Raw genomic sequence first — 27,000 nt, forward strand, 5'->3', positions numbered from 1 at the left:
ATGGGCAGTAAGGATAGTGTGTACAGCATGGATACACTGGGAAAGGTGTTCACCATGCTACTCAGAACAGAATGCAACCCAATGCATATTAACTATGTTTGAAGTTCTTCACTTAATATTTTTGGACAGTGGCTGAGCTCAGATAACTGAACCTGCAGAAAATGAAAGCGCGGATGGCAAGGGCTACTGTACAGATCCACACATGCAAACATTGGGAGCTGCACGGTACACTGAAATACTGGGAAGTTTTCCTTTGAAGCCGTGAAGAATCTTAAATTCACCAACTTTCTTTTCCCTCGGTAGAGAAATGATCTTGTGGAGTGGATCATTTCTTTTCTTTTCCAAATTCCTATTCTGGCCCTTGCCTACACACCTTCCTGGGTTTTCTGAATTTCATTTCTGTCTTGGGTTCATTAATATCTGTGTGGATGAGGTTGTATTTAAACAAAAGGGTAAAGAGCAACTCTAGAAGTGGAGATAGATAAATAACAATTGAGTTGTAGAAAATAGTATTACAGCTTACAAGCAGGCCACACACCCCATGCTTTCTGTTGAAGACAGAGACTGAGCCTTTTTACCAAAACCCTCGGATTCCCCAGCTCTGTCCCTACAAGTTCCTCCTCTGTGTGTGTTGTTGCAGGTGAAGAAGTCCGGAAACCGTGTCATGTTCCTTCTTGTGGACAAAGAAACTGACAAGTACCATAGTGAACAAAAGATACAATTCAAGAGGGAAACAGCTAGTTTGAAACTGCTGCCCCACCAGCCTCGGGTCGTGGAGATGAAGAAGGGAAGCAATGGCTACGGTTTCTATCTGAGGGCAGGGCCAGAGCACAAAGGTGAGGCAATAAAGGAGCAGAAAACCAGGCAGTGTGACCACACGTCTCCATCCCAACCTGACTCTCAAGTGCTGGTAGGCCAACTCTCCACACAAGTGGAAGAACAGCGAGGAATTAGGAAGCACAGCTGTGGGTTTCAGTGTCACTTGGGGTCCAGCCTAATACTGGGGACCAGTTTGGCCTCAGCTCATAATTGATAGACAAAAATTTTTGATCAGTGTGAGGGGAAAGGAAAAAGTTTAAGCTCACCGTATGTTAGGGGCTTTACATCTCTCTTACTAACAGTTCTGCAAGAGGATTGCTAAAATTGATCATGCTGGCAAGGTAATTATGTAAGGTTAAACAGCTGTGGTACAGGTGGGCTTCAACTCATTTATTTCCAAAGCCCAGGCTCATTCTGTTGTGCGGGGGAGACACATGATTGGACGCGAGCATTAAGATGGGTCAGAAGGGGGCTGATTTGGAGGATTGAGGGGGAGAGCACCTGGTGAACTACAGTTCTGGGGAAGCACGGACACAAATTGCATTCAGGGAGGGGAACAGTACTGGGGAAGCGTGATGTATAGAGTATGAAGGTAGTGTGGGAGGACTGAGTGATTGACTAGACATGGGAGTGGATCCTGAGGAAGAATCAGCTGCCATGTGCTGGCAGTGGGTGGATGGTGCATCAGAGGGGACCAGAGGAGGGGCTTTTCATGGGAAATGGCCAGAGATGAATTCTGGGAATTGAGATTACCACTGAAGGAATCTATGAGATATTTTGTTGGAGATACTAGCAGCTCGCTGAAAAAGTGAAAGTGGAGCTTGTCAAAAATGGTGTGAGAACTGGTCCTGGTGGTGCATGCCTGTAATCCTAGTATTTGGGATTTTGGAGGCTAAGACAGGAGGATCATGATGAGTTCAAGGCCAGCCCTAACTACACAGTGAGAACCTCTCTCAACAAGAAGAGAGAAAATTAGTAAGTTAGAAAATGTCCTGGGCAACTACTATGGCTACTGTAACATGGCATTGTAACAGGGGTATAGAAATGCAAAAAAAAAAAAAAGTGTGAGGGACAAAGAAAGGTGTGAGAGATCTGGAGGCATCTGATAAAAGAGCTGAAGTGAGAAGTAAGTGATAGACAGGTCCCTGATGCATGCACACACAACACATCAACTGGGCACACCCGTTTGCTCTTAGGATGGGTCTCCAAAGGTCTGAAATCTTTTCTTCTTCATTCTTTCTCCCTTTTTTATGGGTTATCATCTGTGTAGGGTTTATGGATATAAGCAAGCTCACTGACTTCCTGGGAATTTGTTGACCCTTAATGCTTAGCCTGCTTATTTGGTCAAGATTGAATGTCAGACATTTTTCGTAACATGATTCTTACTCCTTTAAGATCCTTTCATTGTTAATGGCTGGGTTTGTTCCTGGGGAAGAGCCTAGATAGGGTGCTTGTACACTTCTTGGGATGTAGGGGGAAAGGAGTTGTGCTCAGCATACCTTTTGTATCTGTTTCATCAGGGCCCTGGACTCCAGCAGAAGTCCCAGTTTGTTTAGTATCTCTTCTGATAATTTAATTTTTTGGGGGGGGCATAGGTCAAATCATCAAGGACATAGATTCTGGAAGTCCAGCAGAAGCAGCTGGATTGAAGAAAAATGACCTGTTAGTTGCTGTCAATGGCAAGTCTGTGGAAACCCTCGATCATGACAGTGTGGTGGAAATGATTAGAAAGGGTGGAGAGGAGACCTCACTCTTGGTGGTAGACAAGGAGACGGATAATCTGTACAGACTGGTGAGTAATACAAGGCCACACATCATGTGTTAAGGTTGGTCTGTTCACTCATACCCTTAAATTTTGGGTAGAGTTATTAATACTTTGTTCTTCAAAGTGGAATGGGCATACTTTTAAAAAGGTATTTGAGAAAATTCTTCTTTTGTGTTGTTGTCTGTTTGTTTTTTGGTGATATTGGGGATTGAATCCAGGCTCTTGCACACGCCAGCAAAGTAAGCGCTCTACCCCTGTGCTACATCCACAGCCAGGGGAATAATTATTAGCAGTGAATTGAGGCTCAAACTGGTACTGATAAGGGAACAGGGTATCTGATTACTAAATATGCTTTAAGTCCTTGGACTCAAGATTTTCAAAGAATTTGCAAGTAAACTGCAGAATTACTCTTGGTGACCTGAAATAATCTCTGGAGAATAGGAGTCTAGAAATAGACAGATGTAGCCCTAACTTCCCCAAATAGGAAGCAACTGGGTTTTAAACTATAGACCAGTAAGTTCCACCAATTTCATGTAAAAGCCTAGAAAAGATTATTTTATTATTTGTAAGCCCTCAGCAAATGAAGTGAGCAGAAAGATTCACTCAGACCAAGATGTAGCAAACATACACTTCTTAATAACTCTCTGAACAGCTACTATTTGCATGTTTTAAAGTTTTACAACACCCTTATTTTATCACTAAAACAGGTTTAGCCAGGCGTGGTGGCATAAACTTGTAATGCCAGCACTCTGGGAGGATGAGGTAGGGAGATCCCAAGTTCCAGCCCAGCTTGGGGCAATTAGCAACTTGAGACTTTGTCCCTCCAAATGCCCACCCCTTTCACCAAGGGCTAGAGCTGTAGCTGTGTAACTCCGTGTGAAGGCCCTGGGTTCAATCCCCAGTCCCCTTTCCCCCCAAATTAAAAGAAAAAATCACAAATAACTGAGGTTCAGTGTAATTTAAAAGGCATCTGGGGGCTTAGGTACCTGTCTTGCTACATGTTAGTCCTAAAAATGAATAAGATAAGTGGATTTTGTTCTATGTGATATTCAGTCTGAAGCATCTAAGGGCACACAAATGTTACCAAGGCAGGATTATTATGGGTAGTGCTATTAGCCCCTTTGTATAGACTAGGAAACTGATGTTTAGATCAAGTGATTTACTAAAGTCACCCAGCTTAGTAGAGACTGAAGCCAGAATTTGAACCCAAGTTCCTGGACTCAATTCATGCCATACTCCTCAGCACATTTTGATTAGGTATTTCAAGATATTTTTTGTAAACCAGATGAAAAAGTGAAACAGATGATTTTTTTAGCTAAACAGCCATACCTACAGAACACTTGATACTGGAGAAATGCCAAGCTGAACAGAAGTCACCAATGGTGTGCAACTTGTTCCTATCCTAGTTTATTAAATCTGAATGGAAACATAGAAAACGTATTTAATGTACATTTACAGGACTTAAAGCCGTGATGATTGGTAGGAGGGTATAAAATGCCTAATCAGGATAGAAAGAATTAAGTTTAAAGCTAATGAATTAAGTTTAAATGAAAATAAATTCAAGTACTAATCAACTTTGTTGTAAAATGTATGAATATGCAATGGTGAGACTCAATCTGATGACTTGATATTCTAAAAAGCTGCCCCACCCAAAGAGAGCAATTTAAAGTTATACTAATCCACACTTAGCTTCTGGAGATAATCACCTCATCATACTGACTTGGTCAGAATCCTTGGACGTATTAGTGTGCCCTTGGGCATGTTATCCTCTCTGTGCCTGTTTATAGTAAGATGGGGTGGTTATTGTAAAGGGTGGCTAGAGAGTTAAAGGTAATATTTAGAGCATATGGGATAAGGTCTCTCATTTGTAAATGTTATGTTTGTTAACACAATGTCCAGGGGTAGGGGGGCTGGTAAGGCTCAGTGGTAGATAGAACTCTTGCCTTGCATGCACAAAGCCCAGAGTTTGATCACCAGCACCACACACACCAAAAAACACCCTCCTCACTAAAATGCGGTATCCAGTTCTGAGAATCCCACTTTAGGAGCACCTGTCACAAGTAGCTGGGGAAGAGATTTTAGAAGCCACCATGTGAGCACCTAGTTTGAACAAGCAGAGGCTTTGGAGGAGAGCATCTTCAAGAACTTAAAAGGGAAAAAAGAACCTGAAAGAGTACTGTATGTGAGAAGTACTCTTAGTTTTTTGAGGTGATCTGTAGGTCACAGCTAGACCAAATTCAGAAGCCATCGGGAGCTATTTCTGGCTTCAAAGCTGAAGGTGCCAGAAACTGGATGAATCATTCCTGCAGAGTGCTGAGCTCTCATCTGGTGGAAAAAGTCAAGCAGAAGCCAGCAGGCCACCACTCCAGCTGTTGTAAAAGGGATTCTGGCACTTTCCTAACCTTGTGACACAATGATGTAACTCATTTTTGTGTTTTGGTGAATTTAAGAGAATTTTGTTCTAAAAAGATGTTGCCCTTACTCCTTAAAAGTAAACTCCACAGATTGGGGTGGGGGTGGATCTTTGAACTATAGCAGTGAATAAATCAAACACCTACAAGGTTCCTGGCACACACTGGATACCCAAATATCCAAGTGATGAATGAAAAGTGCATTATATCTTTAAACATTAATTTATTTTACCTAAACTTGCAGTTGTCAGATACGGCTGACATACTTGTTGAGGTCATCCTATTGATATTCTGGCACATAATACAGCACTGTGATAATTTTCCACACTTTTGAGAGACATTCCAACGTGGAATAAGATCACTGACGGAGAGCTCTGCAATTAGTTGAACCAGGTAACCAGAAGGGTCTGTCCTGGCTCAACTCTCAGAAAAGAAGGAAACATGGTCTTGTAGTTAGTAAGACAGGGGAATAACTAGAGGAACTCCAAATCGAATTTTCCCCAGGCAGCTAGTGTGATTTAGGTGGAGCCCACAGTGCTGACCTCCCTGTTCATGGCTGAACAAATGTCCCGGGCATTGTGGGCAGCAACTTAACCACTGATCTGAGTTCATAACAAACCCCAATCTATCATCCTGACCTTCTCAGGTAAAATCCTCAGCCAGTAAAGCTGTTAATTCTATTAAGAAACATTAGTCATAGCTGGGCATGATGGGGCTGTACATGCCCAGAGTATCAGTACTCCAGGAAGCTGAGGCAGGAGGATCACAAGTTTGAGCCCAGATTGGCCGATTTTGCAACTTAGGACCCTGTCTCAAAATGGGGGAGAGGCCTGGGGACAGAGCTTAGTGCAAAGGCTCTGGGCCTATCCCCAATACCACCACCACCACCACCACTAAAAAAGAAAAAGAACTCATGTTTTTGTGCTGTTCTTCTATTCAAGACCAACCACACTTTTTGCACATGAATGGAGGTAACTGAGCTCGAAGTATTTAAAGATGGTAGGAAGTCTGGCATTACAGAGCTGCCAGCTAACAATGAACAGCAAACAGAATGGAGACGAACCCAGCACTGGGGAGACAGGCGGGTATCAAGTAGTGAATGGTTGGAATTAACTTTTGTTACAGTATGTGACCACCTTCTCCTAATTATTATGTGTACACGTTTGGCCTTCTCTGTTGTCTTCAAATTCCAAGGGATAAAAGTGTTTTATTTCACTTTATCTTGATTAAGGAATGCTGCAGATGATCAAGGGGAGATTATAACGTTTTTTTTTTTCGTTTTTCATTTTTCTTGCAGTGCCAGGAATCGAACTCATGACCTTGCGCTTGCCAGGCAGGCGCTTTGCCACTGAGCTAAATCCCAGCCCCAAGGGGAGATTATAACAGTGGGCTACTCACTCAGACGTGTGTTCTCTATCAAGAGCCCTGTGTGAGGGTTGTACAGGGACGTGCTCACTTCTGCGGAGCCAGAAGAAGTTAGCAATTTTGTGAGATATGCTTTTGGATCATTGTACAGAATTCTACACTGCTTTTACTTTATGTACATATATGCATCTGGTTATATTTTTATTTATGTAATATTATTCTATAACCAACCTTTTATACCTTTCTTGGTTAGGGTACTAGAGCAGTTTTTATCCAGAAAGAGTGGAACCCATATTACAACTTATAAATGAAACCAGCATATATTAAAGTGCAACTACTCATACTTAAAATTTTGTTTTTCAAAAGGCTCAATTTTCTCCATTCCTCTACTATCAAAATCAAGAACTGCCTAATGGTTCTGTCACGGAGACCCCAGCTCCTGCTCCTCTGGAGGTCTCAAGTCCAGACAGTACAGAGGAAGTAGATCATAAGCCTAAACTCTGCAGGCTGGTTAAAGATGAAAATGGCTACGGCTTTCACTTAAATGCCATTCGGGGTCTGCCAGGCTCATTCGTCAAAGAGGTATGGTAATCTGGCCCCAGCCCCCAGTCAACAGTCACAACTAGGATAATCTCAGCTTCTCCTGCCCATAGATATCTTAGTAGAAAGGTTATGGAAAGACTATATTCCATTTAGATTCAGATACAGTCCCTCACCCTGTTACATCATAATTTCATCTTTTGCTTATCAAACGATTCCATTCAGTTCTCTCCCTAGACACTTTCAAATAGAATAAACACAGTGAGTTGACACAACTCAGGCTGACTCACTGCCAACCTTGACGGGGAGACACTTGTTTGCCTTTATTCATGTGGTATAACCCCCTCCTCTAGGGACTGGCAGTGAACAGACAACCCCTGTAGCTCTCAAATCGGGTGTGAAGGGAGGCCTGTGAAATCTATTGCCTTCAGTGCATAATACATCACTATGATACTCAACCAGTTTATACCACTACTTGGGTATGAAGTAGCTTTCCTAAGTAGAAAAGCATTAAAGAACCTTTCTTCTGTACCTCAAGGAGAAATATGGTTAAGAATAAACTTCAACTACCTCATCTAAAGGGAAGCTAGTCTACTGTGCTCTTTCTCATGTTGCAATTGCTAACTTGAAACCTCATGTTCACAGGTGCAGAAGGGAGGCCCTGCTGATGCAGCTGGGCTGGAGAATGAGGACGTTATCATTGAAGTGGATGGGGTGAACGTGCTGGATGAACCCTATGAGAAGGTAGTAGACAAGATCCAGAGTAGTGGGAAGAACATCACACTCTTGGTCTGCGGAAAGAAGGCCTATGATTACTTCCAAGCTAAGAAAATTCCAATCACTTCCTCCATGGCTGATCCACTGGATGTCTGCCCTGATTCCAAAGAAGAAACATCAGTAGAGTCAGAGCGCGACTCCCATGTGGTGAAAGAACGAGTGAGTGGTGCTGAAGCATTTCTTTTTTCTGATCTCTTTCTTACCCCAGAGTATGGTACTTAATGAAGATACTTTATGTCCGTACTTACCAGAGATTTTCTAATACTGGAAAATGATAATGTAAAGATGTAAGTTATTTTAGAGAGGAGGCAGAATATGGACAATTTCTTATTTGCACAGCATTCAGTTGGTAGCTATTATGTAGGGCTGATAAATCAAGAAATAAGTTTACTAAAATTATAATGGAGACCACCAGAAAAACATGACACTGTCTAGGTAAAAATTATGGTTCTATCACTTACCAGTCTTGGGTAAACATATTTGCTCTATTCCACCTCTAAAACAGGGATAATTTGTAGAACAGTTACCAGAATTATATTACCTAAGACTATTAAAACACTTTGAACAGTAGCTGGTGCAGAGTGAGCATAAAAATGGTGATTAGGGGCAACATTTATAAACACAGGTGCTGCATCGGGTGACAAACATGACCATGGCCATCTTCTCTCCACAGAAACACAGCCACTGTCTCCAAAATTGTAAAACAAATTCATTTTGTAAACTGAGTTACCACTGTTATTTGGCAGGTGTTACAACATTCTTAGCAAAGATTAAACATTCTGTACATATCTGAATTAGATAAATTCCTCGGTAGGTCTTGGCTTTACATTTTGGTCCAATTATTTTTCATACATGAATGAGGTCCAAAACTGAAATGACTTATCCAGGTTTGTAAAGGAAATTTATAGCAACATCAGGACTCTAAAAGTAAACAATATTTTTTTCTAATAATTCTACTGATGATGTAAATAACAAATAATGAACACACAAAATAGCCACTGACTTATATTCTGGAAAGCTTAACAAAAAAGTATTCTAATTGCCTTTTAGAAAACTCCATTAGAAGTCCATTGAAGAAAAGATATACATAGGCATTAAGAACTTTGTTAATGTGTCAAAGAGCACATTGGAAACAAGGCCAAGTATTGAATTCATAATACTAGTCTTCTAGTGACTGATTCTATTTCCTGATTGGGTCATCCAACTCTAGGTGTTCATACTCTACCACTTGTAAATCCTTGGTTTTTTTTGCACAGGCCCACAGTACAGCCTCAAATTCTTCCTCCAATTCTGAAGACACAGCGATGTGATCAGAATAATGGCTTCAGCTGGTATGATTCCTACTAAATTTCCAGAAACTGCTGTCTCGAGGAAAGAATGAGCTGCCACCCACTTACTGTGTTAGAGAAGACTCCTCTGGAAACCATCATGTGTGACTGTCTGTTGTTTGCCATGCAGCTGCTATTATACGTGGCTTATTTATGGTCAAGTTAGGAAACTCAAGACAGGAGCCAGCTTTTTGTGATCTCTGCTAAGCTTCAGCTTAACTACATTTCTCTGTATGATGATCTCTTTTACAGGCTCCTTGACCATCAAAGCTGATTCATGAATCTCTAAAATATTGAAGCAGATAATCCAATTAAAATTATGCTTTTATAAAAATGTGGTTGCTGGAATAAATACCATTAAAATATCTTGAGTATGCTTAATTTCCCTATTAGCTGGTATAATCTTAATAGTGCTTTTGTTTTGGATAATCTTCATTTGCTTCTAGAAACGCAAACACAATAAAATATAGAATAAGATTTTTATAAAAAGACTTCAGGTAATAACATTCTAAATTGTTTTTGTTGTTTTTTTTCCGGTACCGGGAATCGAACTCACGACGTTGTGCTTGCCAGGCAGGCGCTGTGCCGCTGAGCTAAATCCCCAGCCCCACATTCCAAATTTTGTTAGGTTGCATTTGAGTATTTAAAAATTTTTCCAGCATCTTTATCTGTAAAAGAGCTTGGGTCTTAGGACAGGAGAGTGACTTTTTCCAGTTATTCACTGTTTTATTCCACAGCATGAGAAGATGGAAGAAAATGTGGAAGACATCACTACCAAATTAAGTGCAGGGTATTCACTCTTAATGCTAATTTAAAAGGAAATCTATTTCAGTTGTTCACAATCCCTTTCTCAGAAAGAATTGATGACTCTTGGTTATTTTAATAGGGAAGAGGTTGGGGGAGGAGAGGTGCTAATTCACGTTTTAGATCACATGAGCATAATAAGCTATGCTTGATAAAGGGAACCTAAAGCCCAAGTGTTACAATTCCGAGTTTAATGATGGTCAAGCTTAAGGGAAAAACATAACCTTTTCCACATGAACGGTGACGTAAAAATCCAGTGTTTGGCCCAGTTATTACAGACAGCTCTTGCCCACTTCCAGTGTAGTCTCATTCCCGCTTTTCCCTGCCTTATGACTTTGTGTGCTCACTGCTGAGTACTGCCTTGAGTTACCTCTCCTGCTCATGTTCCAGCTGATGCTACTTATGACCACACTATCATCTGAGGAGAAAGGTATATGCTGAAGTTAGAACATGAGGTAGAACCACAGCATTTTGTTGAAAAACATTTGGCCCTGGTCCCCTCCATGGCTTTTCCTCAGATTCAAATTCTGATGCTGTTGGTTTCTGACAGTCTGTAATAAGCTTGAGTTCAAGGTGCCATATGCTTCTCTGGTGCCTGTTTGTGGGCCAAATAGAGGAATAATATGCTGGAAAGGGCGCTGACCAGGAAGATGACATCAAACCAACGGTGATAGAAGTTAAATTGCAGTTCTCCAAGGACTTCTGTGATTATGGTGCGGTACTCTAGTGGCATACTCATTCGGATGAGCAGTACAGAGGAGACGAAGTACATGCCCTGTAAATCAAACCAATAATCCACAAGTTACTCTGAATGCAGTAACAGGCAAGAGAGAAGAAATTGTTAATTACTTAAAACACATTTCTAGTATTTTATAGCTATAAACATAAAGCTAGTTTATTAAACTTACCATTATCTGTGCTAAAAGCAGGACAATGACATTGGAGGACTTACTGCTTGAGATGGCATAAAAGAACTGTTAAGAAAGGGAGGAAAGATGATTTAAAGCACTACTGCTAGATTCTTGTGTTGTGAATAAGTAACATGGTTAACCTTTAATTAAAAGTGTCTCTTCTACGCTACAATTGTGTATAGAACAATTCAGATGATTAAGGCTACAAAGGAGAGACTTGAACAGACTAAAGTTACAGTTTTCCCCTCAAGGCCGTTGGCGGGGTTAGGTTTTACATTAGAACGTATGAAAGGATTCTTACCCTATCAAACTTCAGAAACTCTGATGCATGTGACCTTAACATCACCATTAAAACAGGTAACTTCAAGCCACTCCAAGATTGTTAATGGGCTACTGAGCTCTTCTCAAAATTGTGCTAGATGATTGGAGATCTCCTTCTGTCTTAACTTTCTCTTCTTTCAAATGGCTTTCAGATCTAGAAATCTCTCTCTTTTCTACCAGAGAGGACTCCCTTTCCCTCTCTATGAACCCTTCCTATGTTGATCAGAAAACAGCTGAATATTTTGTTTCCCTGCTTCTGCATCTTTACAAATGACTCATAATTATTTTTCTAAACTCAAAAGTCTGCTCAGTGCCTACCATGTGCCAAACTGTATTACAGATGATGATGAAACAGCCGTGAACAAAACAGACCCTTACTACCTCTAGACCTTATCTGTGATTGGGGTGTGATGTCATACACTGTCATAGATTTATGCAGCAGTTTAACATTTTTATTCTGTTGTATGTCTTTAAAAACTTGTGATCTCAGAGGGCAGAGGTCCTGATTCAGTAACATCATTTCATGGTACCATATATAATTAAATACATAAGTACTTTCTAACATTGCAATACAACGTACCTTGGTAAGAGTGATTAGCAATCCTCTGATGGATGTGACAATGATTATTCCAACTAGAATGAAGGAAATGTGTTGGGACCAGAACTTCACCTGTCACCGTAACAGAAAGAGGAAATATCTGTTAAGTCTCTCTTCAGAAAGATGTGATGTCTAAGTACTGCAATCACTTCTGTGACCGTGAGGTAGAACTTAATAGGCCCTACCTGTTTAAGGGATGAAAGAAAGCAAGTAAGTGGTAAGTGAAACACCTGTGGGAAGACTACAGTAGATATCTGAATTAGTTAATGAATCAAATCTTTTTTTTTTTAATGAATCAAATCTTAAAGACAGAAGAAAGCAAGTATAGAGAAGTGAGTAAAAACACTAATAAAACCAAGCTAGTGACACAGTTTATTGTGATAAATCAAGAGAAAGAATGAGGAGACAAATTTCAAACTTAACTGTACCTTGGTTATTTTTAATATCTATGAATGATAATTCTATGATCACACAAAACTTCAAGGAATCTTTCTTTTTATAAAAAGAACAGACCTCAGCTATATTCTAGGACATGCAACTTCACCTGAATCACATAATATCCTGCATTGCTTGACAGTGAGAAGCAATTTTGAGATTCAGTTCTGGAAAGTATCTGAGGAAAACCTGCTATTACTAACATCTGAAAGGCTTGCTATTTGGAATTATGAAATATGGAGGACACAGGTGAATTACAGATGGTCTATATATGTAGCAAGTAAGCAATTTCTGGAAGCACTGATAAGGAAAGCATTTCTAAAAATTTAGCCCAGTAAAAATTTAATTGAGTAAATGACATAGGCCAACAATAGCAAAGCACACTTAATTTTTATACCACGTTGGAAAAGGAATCATGCACCTTCACTTGCAGAAAGGAGACACAATCTGTCAAGAAATGTGTACTCTGAACCGTTTCTTAAGGACTGGAGCTCATTTTGCTCTGGTTTATTCTCCTTTTATTCAGCTATCCTTGGGATCAGAGTCATGTTCTGCTGGGATGGAACACTGGAAGTGGCAGGCAGTCTGTGTCAACAATCACAGCCCAGTTAAATGGTCCACAATGGGACTAAGAATGTGGCATCAGTCTTTTTTTTTTTTTTTTTCTGTACCGGGGTACTGGGGATTGACCCCAGAGCCCTAACACTGAGCTACATCCCCAGACCTTTTTTAGATTTTTTTATTTTGAGGCAGAGTTTTGTTAAGCTGCCCAGGCTGGGATGGAACTTGCAACCCTCCTGCCTTAGCCTCTCAGAGTGGAGGGATTACAGGTGTGTACCACCATGCCTAGCTGACACCAGTCTTATTATTAAAGTGTTAATCAGCCCAAATCATTGTCCATACATGTATCAATAAAATATATTATTCTATGAATAAGGGCACTGAACCTAAATTGGGGCAAGGGTGTGTTTATGACAGTGGTTTTATCAAACAGGTAGATAAAATGATTTAAAAAAAATCCAACTTTGTACATAGTTGACAGTTATATCTTTAGTCTAAGGTCCACATTAATTGCTAAAGGTCTTTTTCAATAGCTGAAATTATTTCAGGTCTAACATGCAACAGTAATTAGTAGTTAATTTTCCACCAGGGGAATCAAAGATGTTATGTGCCTGCAGAGCGCATTAAAGAGCACAGAGAGAAGGATCCGAATACTTGGTGCAAGAGAAATTGGCAGAATAGTAGCTGGCTACAGAGAAGCAAAGGAAGAATTGTAGAAATAAGCAGCAACTATGACAATAAAGTACTAGTCATTACTTACGCATTTATGTTAAGAATGAGAAACTTGGTCTATTACAAATGTGCCACTTGAAAAAGTCAACTTATACAGAGGACTATGGGAAGAACAGACACAGAAGTACTTAAAGTATGGGAAGTAGAGTCTTAACAATGTAAAGTTACAGCAGATAAATAAAAAACCATAATAAACCAAGATCTTAACAAAACTCTTACATCAAACTGTATTCCTAGGTAATTCACAGTGATCTCAATGCCTCTTGTGACAGGATCAGTTTTCCCAACTCGATCAAAAACAATATTGATGGTTGCCTGCAGAGACACAGACCTGCATCTTAATTACTATTTCAAGACGTGAGTCAAAATGAATTAATCGCTGTATTTTAGAGATTAATGTTTTGAAAAATGCAGTTCTACTCAATCTAAACCATACATAGGAAGTCTGTTTAGGCAAGTGAAGGTCTCTATCCATTCCATCAAGGGGAATAAAGCTATGGCATATAAACCTCAGTTTATCAGAGCCAGAAAGGTTCATGAAATCTGAGCAAGAGGGTCAAGAAATTCCAAAGTCATTCCCTATGGTTATTATTACTATTTTTTTCCTGGTACCGGGAATTGAACTCACAACCTTGCACTTGCCAGGCAAATCCCCAGCCCCCGCTATGGTTATTTTCTGAATGCCCTCAGAGCCAAGAAGAAAGAAGGTATAGCTAGTAAGCCAACAAAGGAAATCTGGGTTCCTGTCACATGGAGTATTGTTTTCTATCCTTTGACTTTCAGTCTATGAATTTCTTCTTTGAATTAAATGTGTTTCTAGTATGCAGTATATTGTTGGGTCTTGCTTTCTGATCCATTCTGCCAGTCTGTTTCTTTTGCTTGGTGAATTGAGACCATTAACATTGATGGTTATAACTGATATGTATTGATTTCTCTTTGTCATGTTATTTTCCTATTGTTGGCTCTCTTTTATCCTGTTTACTTAACAAAGGAAACTGAATACTGAAAAATACCTAAATGATCCCAAAAGTGACATTTAAAAAAAGGAAAAAAAAGAACAAATGAAAAACAAACAGTATCAAGGTAGTTTTAAATCTAACCATTTCAATAATCACATTAAATGTAAACAGTAATCACAGCTCAGCAAACTCAGCCACTGTAGTGTGACAGCAGTCACAGACAATACATACATGAATGGGCTTGGCTATGTTCCAATAAAACTTTATTTATAAAAATAAGTAAATTTTGTCTGTGGAATATGGATTGCTAATCCTTGGCCTAAACATGCCAGTGAAATGGCTGACACTATCAAGACTGGATAAAAAGTAAGACCTAACTTCTGTATATGTTGCTTATAAGAAACTCACTTCAGATGTGAAAGTTAAAAGTAAAAGGATGAAAAAAAGATATATTTATGCTAATACTAATAAAAAACAAAGGTGGACTGTCTACATTAGCATCAGATAAAGTAGATTTCATAGGAAAAAATACTGCTAGGTGTTAGAGGGTCATTTCATAATGATAAAAAAATCACTTAAAAAAAGGTTACATACTGATCCTAAATGTTTATATACCCAATAATAAAGCTTCAAAATATATGAAATAAAGACCAACAGAAAGAAAAATAGCCAAACCCAAATAGCTGGGTCTGTTCTTGCAATAACTGATGAAACAGACAATCAGTAAAGATACTGACAATTTCAATAATATCATCAATCAACTTGACCTAACTGACACTTACATTACAGAATGTTCTAGCCAACAACAGCAGCATACACATTTTACTCAAATGCACACAGAACATTTACCATGCTGAGTCTAGTTGACAATATTCTGGCACAAAACACAAGTATTGATAAATCTTAAAAGATTCAAATCATATGAAGTATGTTCTTAGATCACATAAAACTAGGTTAGAAATCTATCAGAGAATGTTATCTGCAAGGTTCTCCCCGATATTTTAGAACACACTTCTAAATGACCTGAGTCAGAGAAGAAATCAAAAGGGAAATAAAGTTTTTGTGTGTGGTATTGAGGACTGAACCCATGGCTTTCACACTACGATACATCCCCATCACTTTTTAAAATTTATTTTGAACTAAGATCTTGTTAAGTTGCTAAGTTACCAAGGATGGATGTTTTCCTGTCTTAGCTCCCCCAAATGCTGGGATTACAGGTGTGCACACCAGGTCCAACTAGAAAGCATTTTTACTGAATGAAAATAAAAATACCTTATGCATTAAAAGATGCAGTTAAAATAGTACATAGCAAGAAATATAATAATAAATCACTTTATCAGAAAAGGTCTCCAACCAATGATCTTAGTTTCTACCTTAAGACACAGGGTAGAAATATGACCCAAATAAGTAGAAGAAAGTTAATAAAGAGCAGAGCAGAAATCAATGAAATAGAAAGCAGAAAAATAATACAGAAAATCCATTACCCCAAAACTGACTCTGAAAAGTTCAATAAAATCAATAAACTGCTACTATCATGATGAAGAAAAAAGATGAAAGACAAGTTGTCAATACCACAAGATACCATTTTATACCCACTAGGATGACTATAATAAAAAAGACAGATAATAACAAGCGCTGGTGAGGATATGAAGAAATTGGAGCCTTTATATATTGCCAGCAGGAATGTAAATTGGTGACATCATTTTAAAAAACAGTATGGCAGGTCTTCAAAAAGTTAAATATACAGTTAGCATATGATAGAGAAATTCTATTACTAGCCATTATATGAGACATGAAAAGATGCCCACTGAAAAACTTTTATACAAATATTCACAATAGCATTATTGATACTGGCAAAAAGTGGAAACGCCCTAAGTGTTCACCAATTACTAAATGGATAAGCAAAATGTATTATCCATACAATGGGATGAGTACTATTTAGCCATAAAAAGGAACAGTATTCAGCCATAAAAAGGAATGCAGATGCTATAGCAGGCATGAGCCTTAAGCTAAGTCAAAGAAACCAATCACAAAAGATCATAAATTGTCTTTATTCAATTTATCTGAAATTTCTAGTATAGGAAAACCTAGCAACAGAAAGTACATTAGTTGTCTACGGCTAGGAGAGTGACTGGTAATGAGTATGGGATTGCTTTTTCATTTTTTTTTTGGTACTGGGAATCGAACTCAGGACCTTGTGTTTGCCATGCAGGCATTTATGCCACTGAGCTATATTCCCAGCCCCATTTTCCGTTTGATAATAATGTTCACAGGTTACTGCAGTGATGTACAACTCTGTGAACATACTAAGAACTACTGAATTGTATGCTAAATGGGTAAATTATAGTGAATTATGTCTTGTTACATAAAAAAGGAACAAGATTAATGACAGCTCAACAGATTCTACAGGTACTGAAAGGATGAGCATATTATGAGCAATTATATCCCAATAAATTTGAAAACTTTAACAATGGACAAATTCCTTGAAAGACACAAACTACAAGGTGTCACTCAAGAAGCTGTAACAGATAAACCCAATAAATTTGCATTTTTAAAGAAATTAACTGATAGTTAGAAATCTTTCTGCCAGGAAAACATCATACCCAAAAGACTTCACTGGTAAATTCTATCAAGCACTTAAATAATAAAATTCCATACAAACTTTTCCACTAATTCGAAGAAGAGGCAGTAGTTTTCAACTTTTTCTCTAAAGTCAGCATTACTTTGACATTAAAACTAAACAAAAACATAACATTAAAAAAAGTCACCAGGCATGGTGAAACACAGCTGTAATTCCAGCATTCTGGGAGGCTGAGGCAGTAGGATTGCAAATTGAAGCACTGCATGGGCAACTGAGCATATTATTGTGAGACACTGTTTTAAAATACAAAGAAAGGGCTGCGGATGTAGCTCAGCGTGAAGATCGTGGTTCAATCTCCAGTACAAAAAACAAACAAAACAACTAATGAATTTAATTCGCTATAATGACAGACTAAAAAAGAAAACCACATGACCACTTTAATAGATGTAGAAAAGCATACAAAAATCTAACACCATTTCACGGTTAATAACACTAAATAAACTATGAATAGAAAGAATTTCCTATGATACAGGGCATCAAAGACTGGATGCTTTCTCCCTAAGACCAGGAAAAAGCCTATGGCAACTTCTCTTACTACTTCTGTTCAACTTTGCACAATGCAATAAGGCTAAAAGAGGAGGAGAAAAAGAAGAAAAGAAGGCAGGGAAGGAAAGAAGAGAAAGTGAGAGGGAAGGGGAATAAAAGGGAGGGAAGCAGGAGAAGTAAAAGAAAGAAAAGGTATCCACATTGCCCAGCAAGAAGCAAATTGTCCTTAATTCCAGACACCTGATTATCTATGTGGACAATCCTATGAATCATATAAAAGACCTTCTTTTTTTTCTACTTTTTTTTTTTTTTGAGACAGGGTCTTGCTATGCAGTTCAGGCTGGCTTTGAGCTCACTTTGTACCCCAGCCCGGCCTCGAATTTGCAACGATCCTCCTGCCTCAGTCTCCGAGCGCTGAGATTACAGGCGTGTGCCACCACGCCCGGCTTCAAAAAGACCTTCTAGAAAGAAAAAAGGCAAGCAAATTGCAGGATATAAGATCAATATACAAGAATTAATCATATATATATGTACATACTAACAACAGTCAAATTGAAATTATAAAAACAGTAAGATTTAGGAAAGTATCAAAATATAAAGTATTTAGATATAAATCTGACAAAAGCTGTAAAAGACTTGTACATTAAAAACTATAAAACATTGCTGAAGGAAACTATAAAAGATCAAAATACATGAAGGTTTATAGCATGTTCACAGATTAGAAGACTCAATATTGTTAAGATATTACATCCTTTAAATTGATCTATAGAGTCAATGTAATGGTAATACAAGTTCCAAGAGGTGTTTTTTGTAGGAACCAGTAAGCTGATTATAAATTTCATATGGAAATATAAAGGACATAAACTAACAAAAAATTTTAAAGAAAAACAGGAGAATTTACAGCATATGATTTCAGCATATTATAAAACAATGATTAAGACAGTACGGTACTAATATAAATAAAGGCAAACACTGTATCAACAGGAATGAATAAAGAATAAATATACAGACCTACACTTCAGAGGCAACTTAATGTAGAAAGAATAATCTTTACAACAAATAGTTCTAGAACTGGATATCTATACACAAATAATGAACATCATATTAAAAATTAACTCATGATCATAGACTAGAATGTTAAAATCATAAAATTTCTATAAAGAACATAAAAAAGCTTTGTAATCCTTGGTTAGGCAAAGACTGCTTAGATTTTAAACCACAAACACAATCCATAATAGGAAAAACAAAACAAAAAAACTGCTAACAGAATGAGAAGTCAAATCTACTGATTAGAACCAAAATATTTAAAAATCACATATTTGATAAAGGATTTCCAGAATATTAAAAAATTTAAAAACCCAATCAAAAGAAAATAACCTGGGGGGGGGGGAAGAGTTGAATAGAGACTTTACCAAAGTGGACATGGCTCAAAAATGAGCACAGGAAAGGAAGCTAAATGTCTTTACGCATTGGGAAACTGTAAATTGCCCTACCAGGTATTTAGAAGATTCAATATCTCAAATCTACCAGAATGTCTACAATTAATAAGACTGACCATGTGAGTGTTGATGAAGGTGTAGAACAACTGCAAGTCCTATACACTGCTAGTAGGAATGCAAATGTACACCTTCTTTGGAAAAGAATTTGGCTTTTTCTTCAAAAGTTAAGACTTCTGCCTTATGAATCAGATGCTCCACTCTGAAGTGCTTATCCAAGGAAAAAGAGCTTACAGGTAGACATCCACTTACACAAAAATGTTCACGGCAGCTTTACTTGTAATATCCCCAAACAAGAAACAACCAAATACTTACCATCAGGTAAATGGCAAGCATACAATGAAATACAACTCAGCAATAAAAGGAACAAATTACTGACACACACAATAACATTGATGAAACCTCAAAAATCATGCTGGGTAAAATGAGCCAGACAGAAAAAGGATACACTTATATGAAATATTAATTAATATCTAATGACAGCTGATCAGGTGTGCCTGGGTGTGACAGAGAGGCCCTATAAAGAGGCAACAAGAGTTCTGAAAATGACGGATAAGTATGTTCTTTATCTGAATTATGGTATTGGTTGCTGCACAGGTATCTACACATATCAAAACTTACTAAATTATACACTTTAAATATGTCCATTATATTATAATAAAGGTGTTAACAGATATGCTCCTCTTAGGGCTGCATTTCAGGAAAAAAACCTTTATCTCCATTCACCTTCCTTACTTAATGAATCAAGATTTTAAAAAATCATCTGAGTGGTATTGATTTCCATTTACTATAACATTAGATTTATTAAAAAAAAAGGAATGGGATCAAGAGATGAGTGGAAGGAGGAGGGAGGGAAGGGAAATGTATTACGTACATGTCCCAACTCCCTATCAGGAATGTAAACGATATGTTCTGTAAACATGTTGGGGACATGAATTAAAAACTGTGTCTAGGGGATGTCTAAAGCTTATTCTTGTCCTTCTCTTGAGCCAGACCAAAATGCGGAAACTCTGCTCTTTTCTGGTCACAGCTGGAAGCCCTTGCTCACAGGGCAAGATACGATCTGCTGGAGATGATAAGGCATCCAGAGAAACTAGTTTCCACATTGCCCCCCATCTCATTCTTGCAAGAATGTTTTGCTCTTACTAGCCCACTACAGTCACTAGTACTGTTCCCAGAAACACCCACTGCCCTTCACCCACTGTCCTTGAGTCAGATGTAATGAATAAACACCAAGGTTCTGGGCATTTTGTACTGTTGGTTCCCTGGGAACAACCGGGCAGCTCAGATCTCTGCCTGCACCTCTACTGTCTCTTGCTTTCTTCCTGCCCTATGCTGTAACTCCAGGCAGGAGACTGGAAACCACTGCAGGAGTCTCTGATAAACTACACACTAATAAAAAAATAAAAGAAAGTAAAAAAAGAAAAGCCATTCCATTAATCTGTATTTATCAAAATTAACTAACAAGCTGATAAAGCTCTTCTTTGTGCAAACACATCTCTAGTAGTAAAGTCACCAAGCCAGAAAGTCAAATCAGCCTTTACTACATCATACTGAAATCTAGGAATACAAGCAAAGTGAAGACCGAAAGTGAAGACCAACACACATAAAATGCACACAAAGAATTAAAACATTAAGGACAACCACAAAAGAACAAGAGCAATAAAACCACACGATATGTGTATTTGCAGAAATACATTTGAATTTACTTTGGACTCAGTTTTTAGGCATCCATTATTAAAAAGGATATTTGATCTCTACTCTGAGCTGCAAGTAGAAATTGAGATTACACATAGTCATGTACTCGCGGGCAATATGGAAGCAACAGCAAACCAAGAAACACTTAAATCAATTTAAGTTTCATGACCCAAGGCCTTATAAATGATGCCCGACTGGAAAAAAAAGCAACCTCCTTTTCTAGATCCTTTAAAAAGGAGAAGGAAGAAAAGAGCGAGCTCAGAGATGTGAAAGGGTCTGTTAATTTGAAACTGAGCTCAATGTGGCAAACTTGTTGCACCTCGCTGTCATCCCCAGGGAAAATCACTGAATTCTTGACAAAATATACTTACCATGAAAATTTTCCAAACACAGTAAATAGAGAAAAAGTAACCCAGAAAATTAAAATATTTTCCTTTGAATGTTTTGGAATATTCTATTCTCTCCTGAGGAAAAACAAACACACTATAGTTAGTCTCATGTAAATTTATTTGCAACAGGAGTTCTTTCTATGAATTACTGCTGGTTATAATATTAAAACAGTAACAGCAACAGCCAACATTTATTGACTGTTTACTTTAAGTCCAAGACTGGAACAAATATCTTATAGGCATTAACTACTTAAACTTCATAAAAACTCTTATGAAATATATTCTAATACCTTAATTTTACAGATGAAAAAACTGAATCTTAAAGAGGTCAGTAAACTTGCCCAGGGTGTGTACTGGTAAGTAGGCTCAGGTCTGTCTCCAAAGCCTACATTAGTTAACTTCTACCCTAAATAGTTACTTTTATGAAGCTACCTTCAAAAAGGATTAAAGTTTGCAATCTTAATAGATTTTGCAGACTTACATTATATTTCAGGTGCATACAGGAAATTTAGGATACTTCTTGATCAGGATTCTTTAAAGTAGGGCCAAACCATGACAGTAATATTACTGTTCTTGTAACACTAATTTGTGAGAGAATAAAAAGAAGCAAAGGAGCTACTACCTTTACCTTCCGTCAGTAGGAAGTGGTACCACCTTCCACAGATGTTGCAAATTCTCTGACTATCCCTCCAATTTCTATTATAGACAGTGTTCCTTTAAGGATTTTGCCAGTGAAAGAAACAAACTCAAGGAGAGTAACTCCTCATTCCCAAATGGTTCCTGCCTTATAAAGAAGTTGTGAGATGTCTCTTGTATTGCCTGATTATCAGTACTAAAAAGCTCTCTTCAGTCATATTGGTAAGAAATCATAGTTTAGTTTCCTTGCTCTGTACCTTGGTGGCATATAGATCAACCGTTTCCAGAAAAAGCTGCCTGCTTAGTTCTTCCAAAGCATCCACTTCCTGTTGAATAAGAGTAAGATCTGGCACAAAAGGTACATCAAGGCTTAAATCACAAAGAAGTTTCAAAAAATAGTAATAAAGAAAGCATTTGCTTTTGCATTTTTCTGCAGCAGAACCTAGGAAGTGCCTGGGTTTGCGTGTCCAGTTTTGGATCCAGTAGTGCTACTTCACATCAAACACTTCCCCAGCCTGACACAGGTGAGCGAAAGCTGCTCTACTGAAAGCATCATCACAACGATCTGCCACTCAGCTTCTCCCACTCTACCCAGATGGCTTTCTATTTGGCTTTCACTTATTTATCTCCTAAGTCACATGCAACAGCATAACCTTTATAATAAAGAGTAATTTCCTCCCACATTATCTGAAGAAATGCAATGTCTGGAAAGGGGACCAATCTTGACTGTTAAAGCAGGCTGGGGTTACACACGTTACCTTCTTTAGTTTTTATAGATATTCTCTTCTTTTATTCTCTCAACAATCCTATGAGATAGGTGTTACCTATTTTGCAGGTAAGGAAAGTGAAGTTCAGAGAGTTAAATGACTTAAAGTCACACAACTACAGGTGTGGATACAAAGTGAGATCGGCCTTACTCCAAGGCCTATTCTTCCCACTAAGACAGGCTGTTTCCCAAGAACTCAGTAAGTAGTACTAGTCTCCTCATTTAGCAAATAGACTCAGGTTAAGTCATCTGGTGCAATTACTGACTTATTAAAGTAGCTTAAATGTACACATTTGGTTTTTATGGATTGTTAAGTAATAAAAAGTGAAGATACCCTCTTCTAAAATAGAATCATTGACTTTAATCCAAATCATCCTCCTCTGTGACGTTTCCTATTATTACCAAAATCAGCGAGTACCCTTAGTTCCTTCCTCAACAGTGGCTGTTCCTGGCAACATCCAGAGCACCAAAGAGCAGGACTGAACTAGTTACATTTGTCTCTCCTGTGATTAGATGGTAAAGTGCTTAAGGAGAGATTAGACAGCACTCTACTAACCATTCTATCACTCAGCACTTCGCCTGCGAATAGGAGACATGAAGTAAATGTTTCTGGATTAAAACATTCCCTTTTTTTCTGTCATAACTGTCTTGCCTTTCTTTGGTCTTGATACCAGAAGGACGTAAGGCATAATTCACACCAATACATTATATTCTCCTCCTCCAATTCAAACAAAAGGGACTGTGTATTTCCCCACGTATTTCTTCCCAGAGACGAAAGTGAGTATGTGTCTGACTCTTAGTCCCTGATAGTTTTAACCTCACAGCTTGGGAGCCAAGTAGAGATCTGGTTACTCAATTTGGGAATTAGTTCAATACCCTCAACTAGCCAGGCCAGGAACAATCTATTAACCCAATCATCTTGACTTTTGAGCCAAAAATAACTGGAGAAGCAGAAATACTTAGGAACACACTTACTTTAAAAAGTAGGCACTGACCATCCCATATACAAACCACCCATTTTAGTGAGCCATTATGTTTAGTGGTGTTTCTTCAGGGTTTGGAAATATAATAGTGTAGTGAGAAGAACTACGAAGAGGAGGCCACAGTTCTGTTCTCAGAGTTGCTACAAACCACGGTGGGGCTTAACCCTCTGGGTGATTTTTCTCATCTGGAAATACTGACATTTTAAAAACAATACTGTATTTCAGGACCTCTTTAGCTCAAAGAAAATGACTTTCTGATCTTTCCCGGATATTGGAAAGATGACTTAATATACATTATACTTCCTAAGCCTATCACTGACCAGTTTGGACTCTGACGCAATCAGATACCATAGAAGGGACTATCCCAAGACTATCTGTCCTGCCCTTGGTCCAGAGTATAGAAGGAATCAAACAGAATGATAAAGGATACTTTCACTTCCTGGAGCTGAAGTAGTAACACTCTTTATCATTCCCCAGAACCCTGATGGCTTGTTATGCACCTCTCCCTTCTGGAACATAGTTCTCCGTGCCACTGCCATCCTGAAATGAAAGAAAACACAAAACCTCATCAAGGAAGCATAGACTCTCAATGTGCAGTTTCATCTACTTTCCAGAGGCAAAGTATGAAAACCAAGTGATTATCCTGTAAAGATTACAAATAAACTCAGTAGTTGTCCTCAGTTAGGTGTGGCTCAGTGTTCTAAGGGCTCTCCAAGTCTTAAGGTATTATTATTTCCATTTTTATAGGTGAGGTCACATTGTGATGTGCGGACCAAGGATTCAAATCAGTCTGATTTCAGATGCTTTTGTCTACTATAATAGATTTCCACGATATCCCACTTCAAAAACAAGTGAGATGTGCGCAAAATGCACATGCTTAAATTTTAAAAAAATTATTATATGAAAGACACTGCCATCAATCCTTCTCAAAATACTCTTCCACTCTTCAAATACACTTATCCCATCATTCTGGCCACTTCCTGATGCAATTTTGGAAGTTTTTTTCATGTCTTTAGTTGTATAGTCATTGCTGCCTTGATGTCCTCAATCAATTAAAAATGTAAATTGTTCAGTCATTTTGAGTTTGGAGAAGAGCCAGAAGTTGCACAGTGCCAGATACAGTAAATAGGTAGACACAGTATAAAACTCTCTATTCTTTTTCCAAACACGTAAACTCCACTTCCCAAATTTTTAGATTTAGCATACTTAGCCCCCTCTCAGTCATTCCTATCTTCACTAGTATAATTCCTTGATCCTCCCCTTCCTAAGCCTTTGGATCTTCCTTTTTTTGGGGTACCAGGAATTGAACTCATGGTCTTGTGTTTGCCAAGCAGGCACTTGTGCCACTGAGCTATATCCCTAGCCCAGCTCTTCTGTATCTTACCTAGCTTATTGTCCTACCTATAAGCAAGTTCTGATAGCCACATAGCTTTTCTCAATCACAAGTGAATCCCCTTCACCCCATATCTTACCCTTGCCCCCACAAAATATCCTTTGAAAACTCTTGGTACTAAACTTTCAACTCAACTAAAAGAACTCCAATAAAATCAGAACCTGTATCAATCTCTTCTTCTCATCTACCACTAGTCTTCCCTTCACACCTCACCCTTAGTGTCTAACACTACTCATCCAAACACCATCCACTTCTCCTCACAGCACCTCACCGACACCACTGCAGAGCAACCACAAGTAATAACCAGTCACAGTATGCATGGAGACTAGACAATGGGGGGATAGTAACTGCAAGGACCATCATACAGAAGTGTTGGAGGATTGCATCTGTGGATGCTGTTATAAATAGAATCAATTCTTTGGGCCAAACACAGGCACAGAATTCAAATCATTTAAATAACAGAAGGAGTAAAGACTAGCACTGGATATATTGGAAAATTATTCACGGGGAGGCAACATCCTACTAAAAAGCTCCAAATAAGCCACAAACTCTCCTCACTTCTCTAGTCCCTAACATGCAGGAAACCACCCCCCCGCCAAAAAAAAGTGAGAAAAAAGGGGGCCACATATAATTTTAAAAAGATACATAAAAGTATATGTATATATTATATATAAATATATGTAATACACATACATACAAATAAGCACAGGTACAAGTAGGAGAATGGGGAAACAAGGAAACAGAAGATGTCCCAACCCTCCCAACTTCCCCTAGGCAGAGCAAGGGGTCACAAAAGGAGAAGAAAACAAATACCAGGTAGCAAAAATCCACGAAAAGTTCATAGAAGAGATAAAGAAAATAGATGGGTGTAAAGAGGAAATGAACCAAAAGTTTACAGCAATTATACTCAATATGCCTCCTCATTGAGAATTTTTGAGAAATAGGTAAAAAATTGGACAAGCTAACTAAAACAGTTCCAAATATGAACGACAGGTTCAACAAGGATATGAAATACTCAAAAAGATGAAAGATGAAAAATACCTGAAATAAAAAAAAGTACAAAATTCATATATTGCAGAAATGACCAATGTAAAGACAGAAGGTCTGATATACTGCATTATGATAAAGAGCTCAAAGAAGCCAAAAAGAAAGTAAGAGAACAAAAGAAGACTATCCAGAAGCTACTAGAGGACAACAAGACCAGGCTAATGCTAATTAGAGTTAGAAAAAAAATCTAGAAGATAGCACAGATATATTCATTAACATGCTTACAGAAAATATGGAAGAAAATTTCCCAAATATAAGAAAAGTTTAAAATACAAGGATGTCCCCACTATTATCTCTTCTACTAAGCAGAGTACTTGAAACATTAGCCAGAAAAATTAAGCAAGACAAAGAAATAAAAGGGATACATAGGGCCAGAGATACAGCTCAGTAGCACAACGCCTGCCTGGCAAGTGCAAGGTCCCAAGTTCAACTCATGGTACAAAAAAAAAAAAAAAAAGGATACATATAAGAATGTAAGAACTCAAATTATCATTATTTGCAGATGACAGAATACTCTACATAGAAGACCCAAAGAACTCCACCATAAAACTCTTAGAATAATCAACTTCAGCAAAGTAGCAAGATGTTAAGAGTCACACATAAAAATTAGCATCTGTGTATTCCAATAATGAAAGAAATATGAAGGAAATTATAAAAATAGTAACATTTATAGGTGCTTCAAGAAAAATGTAATATCTAGGAATTAACCTAGTCAAGGAAGTGAAAAACCTCTACAAAGCAAACTACAGTACTCTGACGGAGGAGACTGAAGAGGACATCAGAAAATGGAAAGATGTCCCTTGCTCTCTGATAGGCAGAACCAATATTGTCAAAATGGCCCTATTTCTAAAACTGTTACACAGATTCAATGAAGTCCCAATCAAAATACCAACAGCATAGTTTACAGATCTAGAGAAAACAATCCTAAAATTTATATGGACTCAGCAGAGACCCAGAATAGCAAAAGTAATTTTGGGGAATAAGAGCAGACACACTCAACTATTTGATCTTCGACAAATGGTCCAAAAGAAAATGTTGGAGGGGGCTGGGGATTTAGCTCAGCGGCAAAAACGCCTGCCTGGCAAGCGCAAGGTCATGAGTTCGGTTCCTGGTACCGGAGAAAAACCAAAAAAAAAAAA

General features: G+C 38.2%; 2 protein-coding genes across 5 annotated transcripts in view; one reads left to right on the forward strand and one right to left on the reverse strand.

The window, feature by feature from the left end:
* Pdzk1 (PDZ domain containing 1) overlaps positions 1-9,511 on the forward strand; it is a 30,650-nt gene extending 21,139 nt beyond the window's left edge. For both annotated transcript variants that reach the window (XM_005413444.2, XM_005413447.1), the window contains exons 5-9: positions 641-836; positions 2,415-2,611; positions 6,727-6,942; positions 7,546-7,836; positions 8,934-9,511. In XM_005413444.2, coding sequence (XP_005413501.2) covers positions 641-836; positions 2,415-2,611; positions 6,727-6,942; positions 7,546-7,836; positions 8,934-8,987 — 954 coding nt within the window. In that variant the 3' untranslated portion in view covers positions 8,988-9,511. The remainder of the gene's footprint in view (positions 1-640; positions 837-2,414; positions 2,612-6,726; positions 6,943-7,545; positions 7,837-8,933) is intronic.
* Positions 9,512-9,981: 470 nt separating this feature from the next.
* Positions 9,982-27,000, reverse strand: part of Gpr89a (G protein-coupled receptor 89A) — a 56,372-nt gene continuing 39,353 nt past the window's right edge. Inside the window, exons 7-13 of one of the 3 annotated variants that reach the window (XM_005413448.2) lie at positions 23,852-23,961; positions 21,930-22,024; positions 21,019-21,111; positions 13,587-13,682; positions 11,622-11,711; positions 10,718-10,783; positions 9,982-10,584 (exon numbers count right to left, since the gene is read on the reverse strand). In XM_005413448.2, coding sequence (XP_005413505.1) covers positions 10,378-10,584; positions 10,718-10,783; positions 11,622-11,711; positions 13,587-13,682; positions 21,019-21,111; positions 21,930-22,024; positions 23,852-23,961 — 757 coding nt within the window. In that variant the 3' untranslated portion in view covers positions 9,982-10,377. The remainder of the gene's footprint in view (positions 10,585-10,717; positions 10,784-11,621; positions 11,712-13,586; positions 13,683-21,018; positions 21,112-21,929; positions 22,025-23,851; positions 23,962-27,000) is intronic. The other 2 variants (XM_005413449.2, XM_005413450.2) reach the window with 2 other exon arrangements.

The sequence above is a fragment of the Chinchilla lanigera genome, unplaced genomic scaffold (genome assembly GCF_000276665.1).
Source record: "Chinchilla lanigera isolate Chin_1 unplaced genomic scaffold, ChiLan1.0 scaffold00167, whole genome shotgun sequence".
Taxonomy (NCBI): Eukaryota; Metazoa; Chordata; class Mammalia; order Rodentia; family Chinchillidae; genus Chinchilla; species Chinchilla lanigera.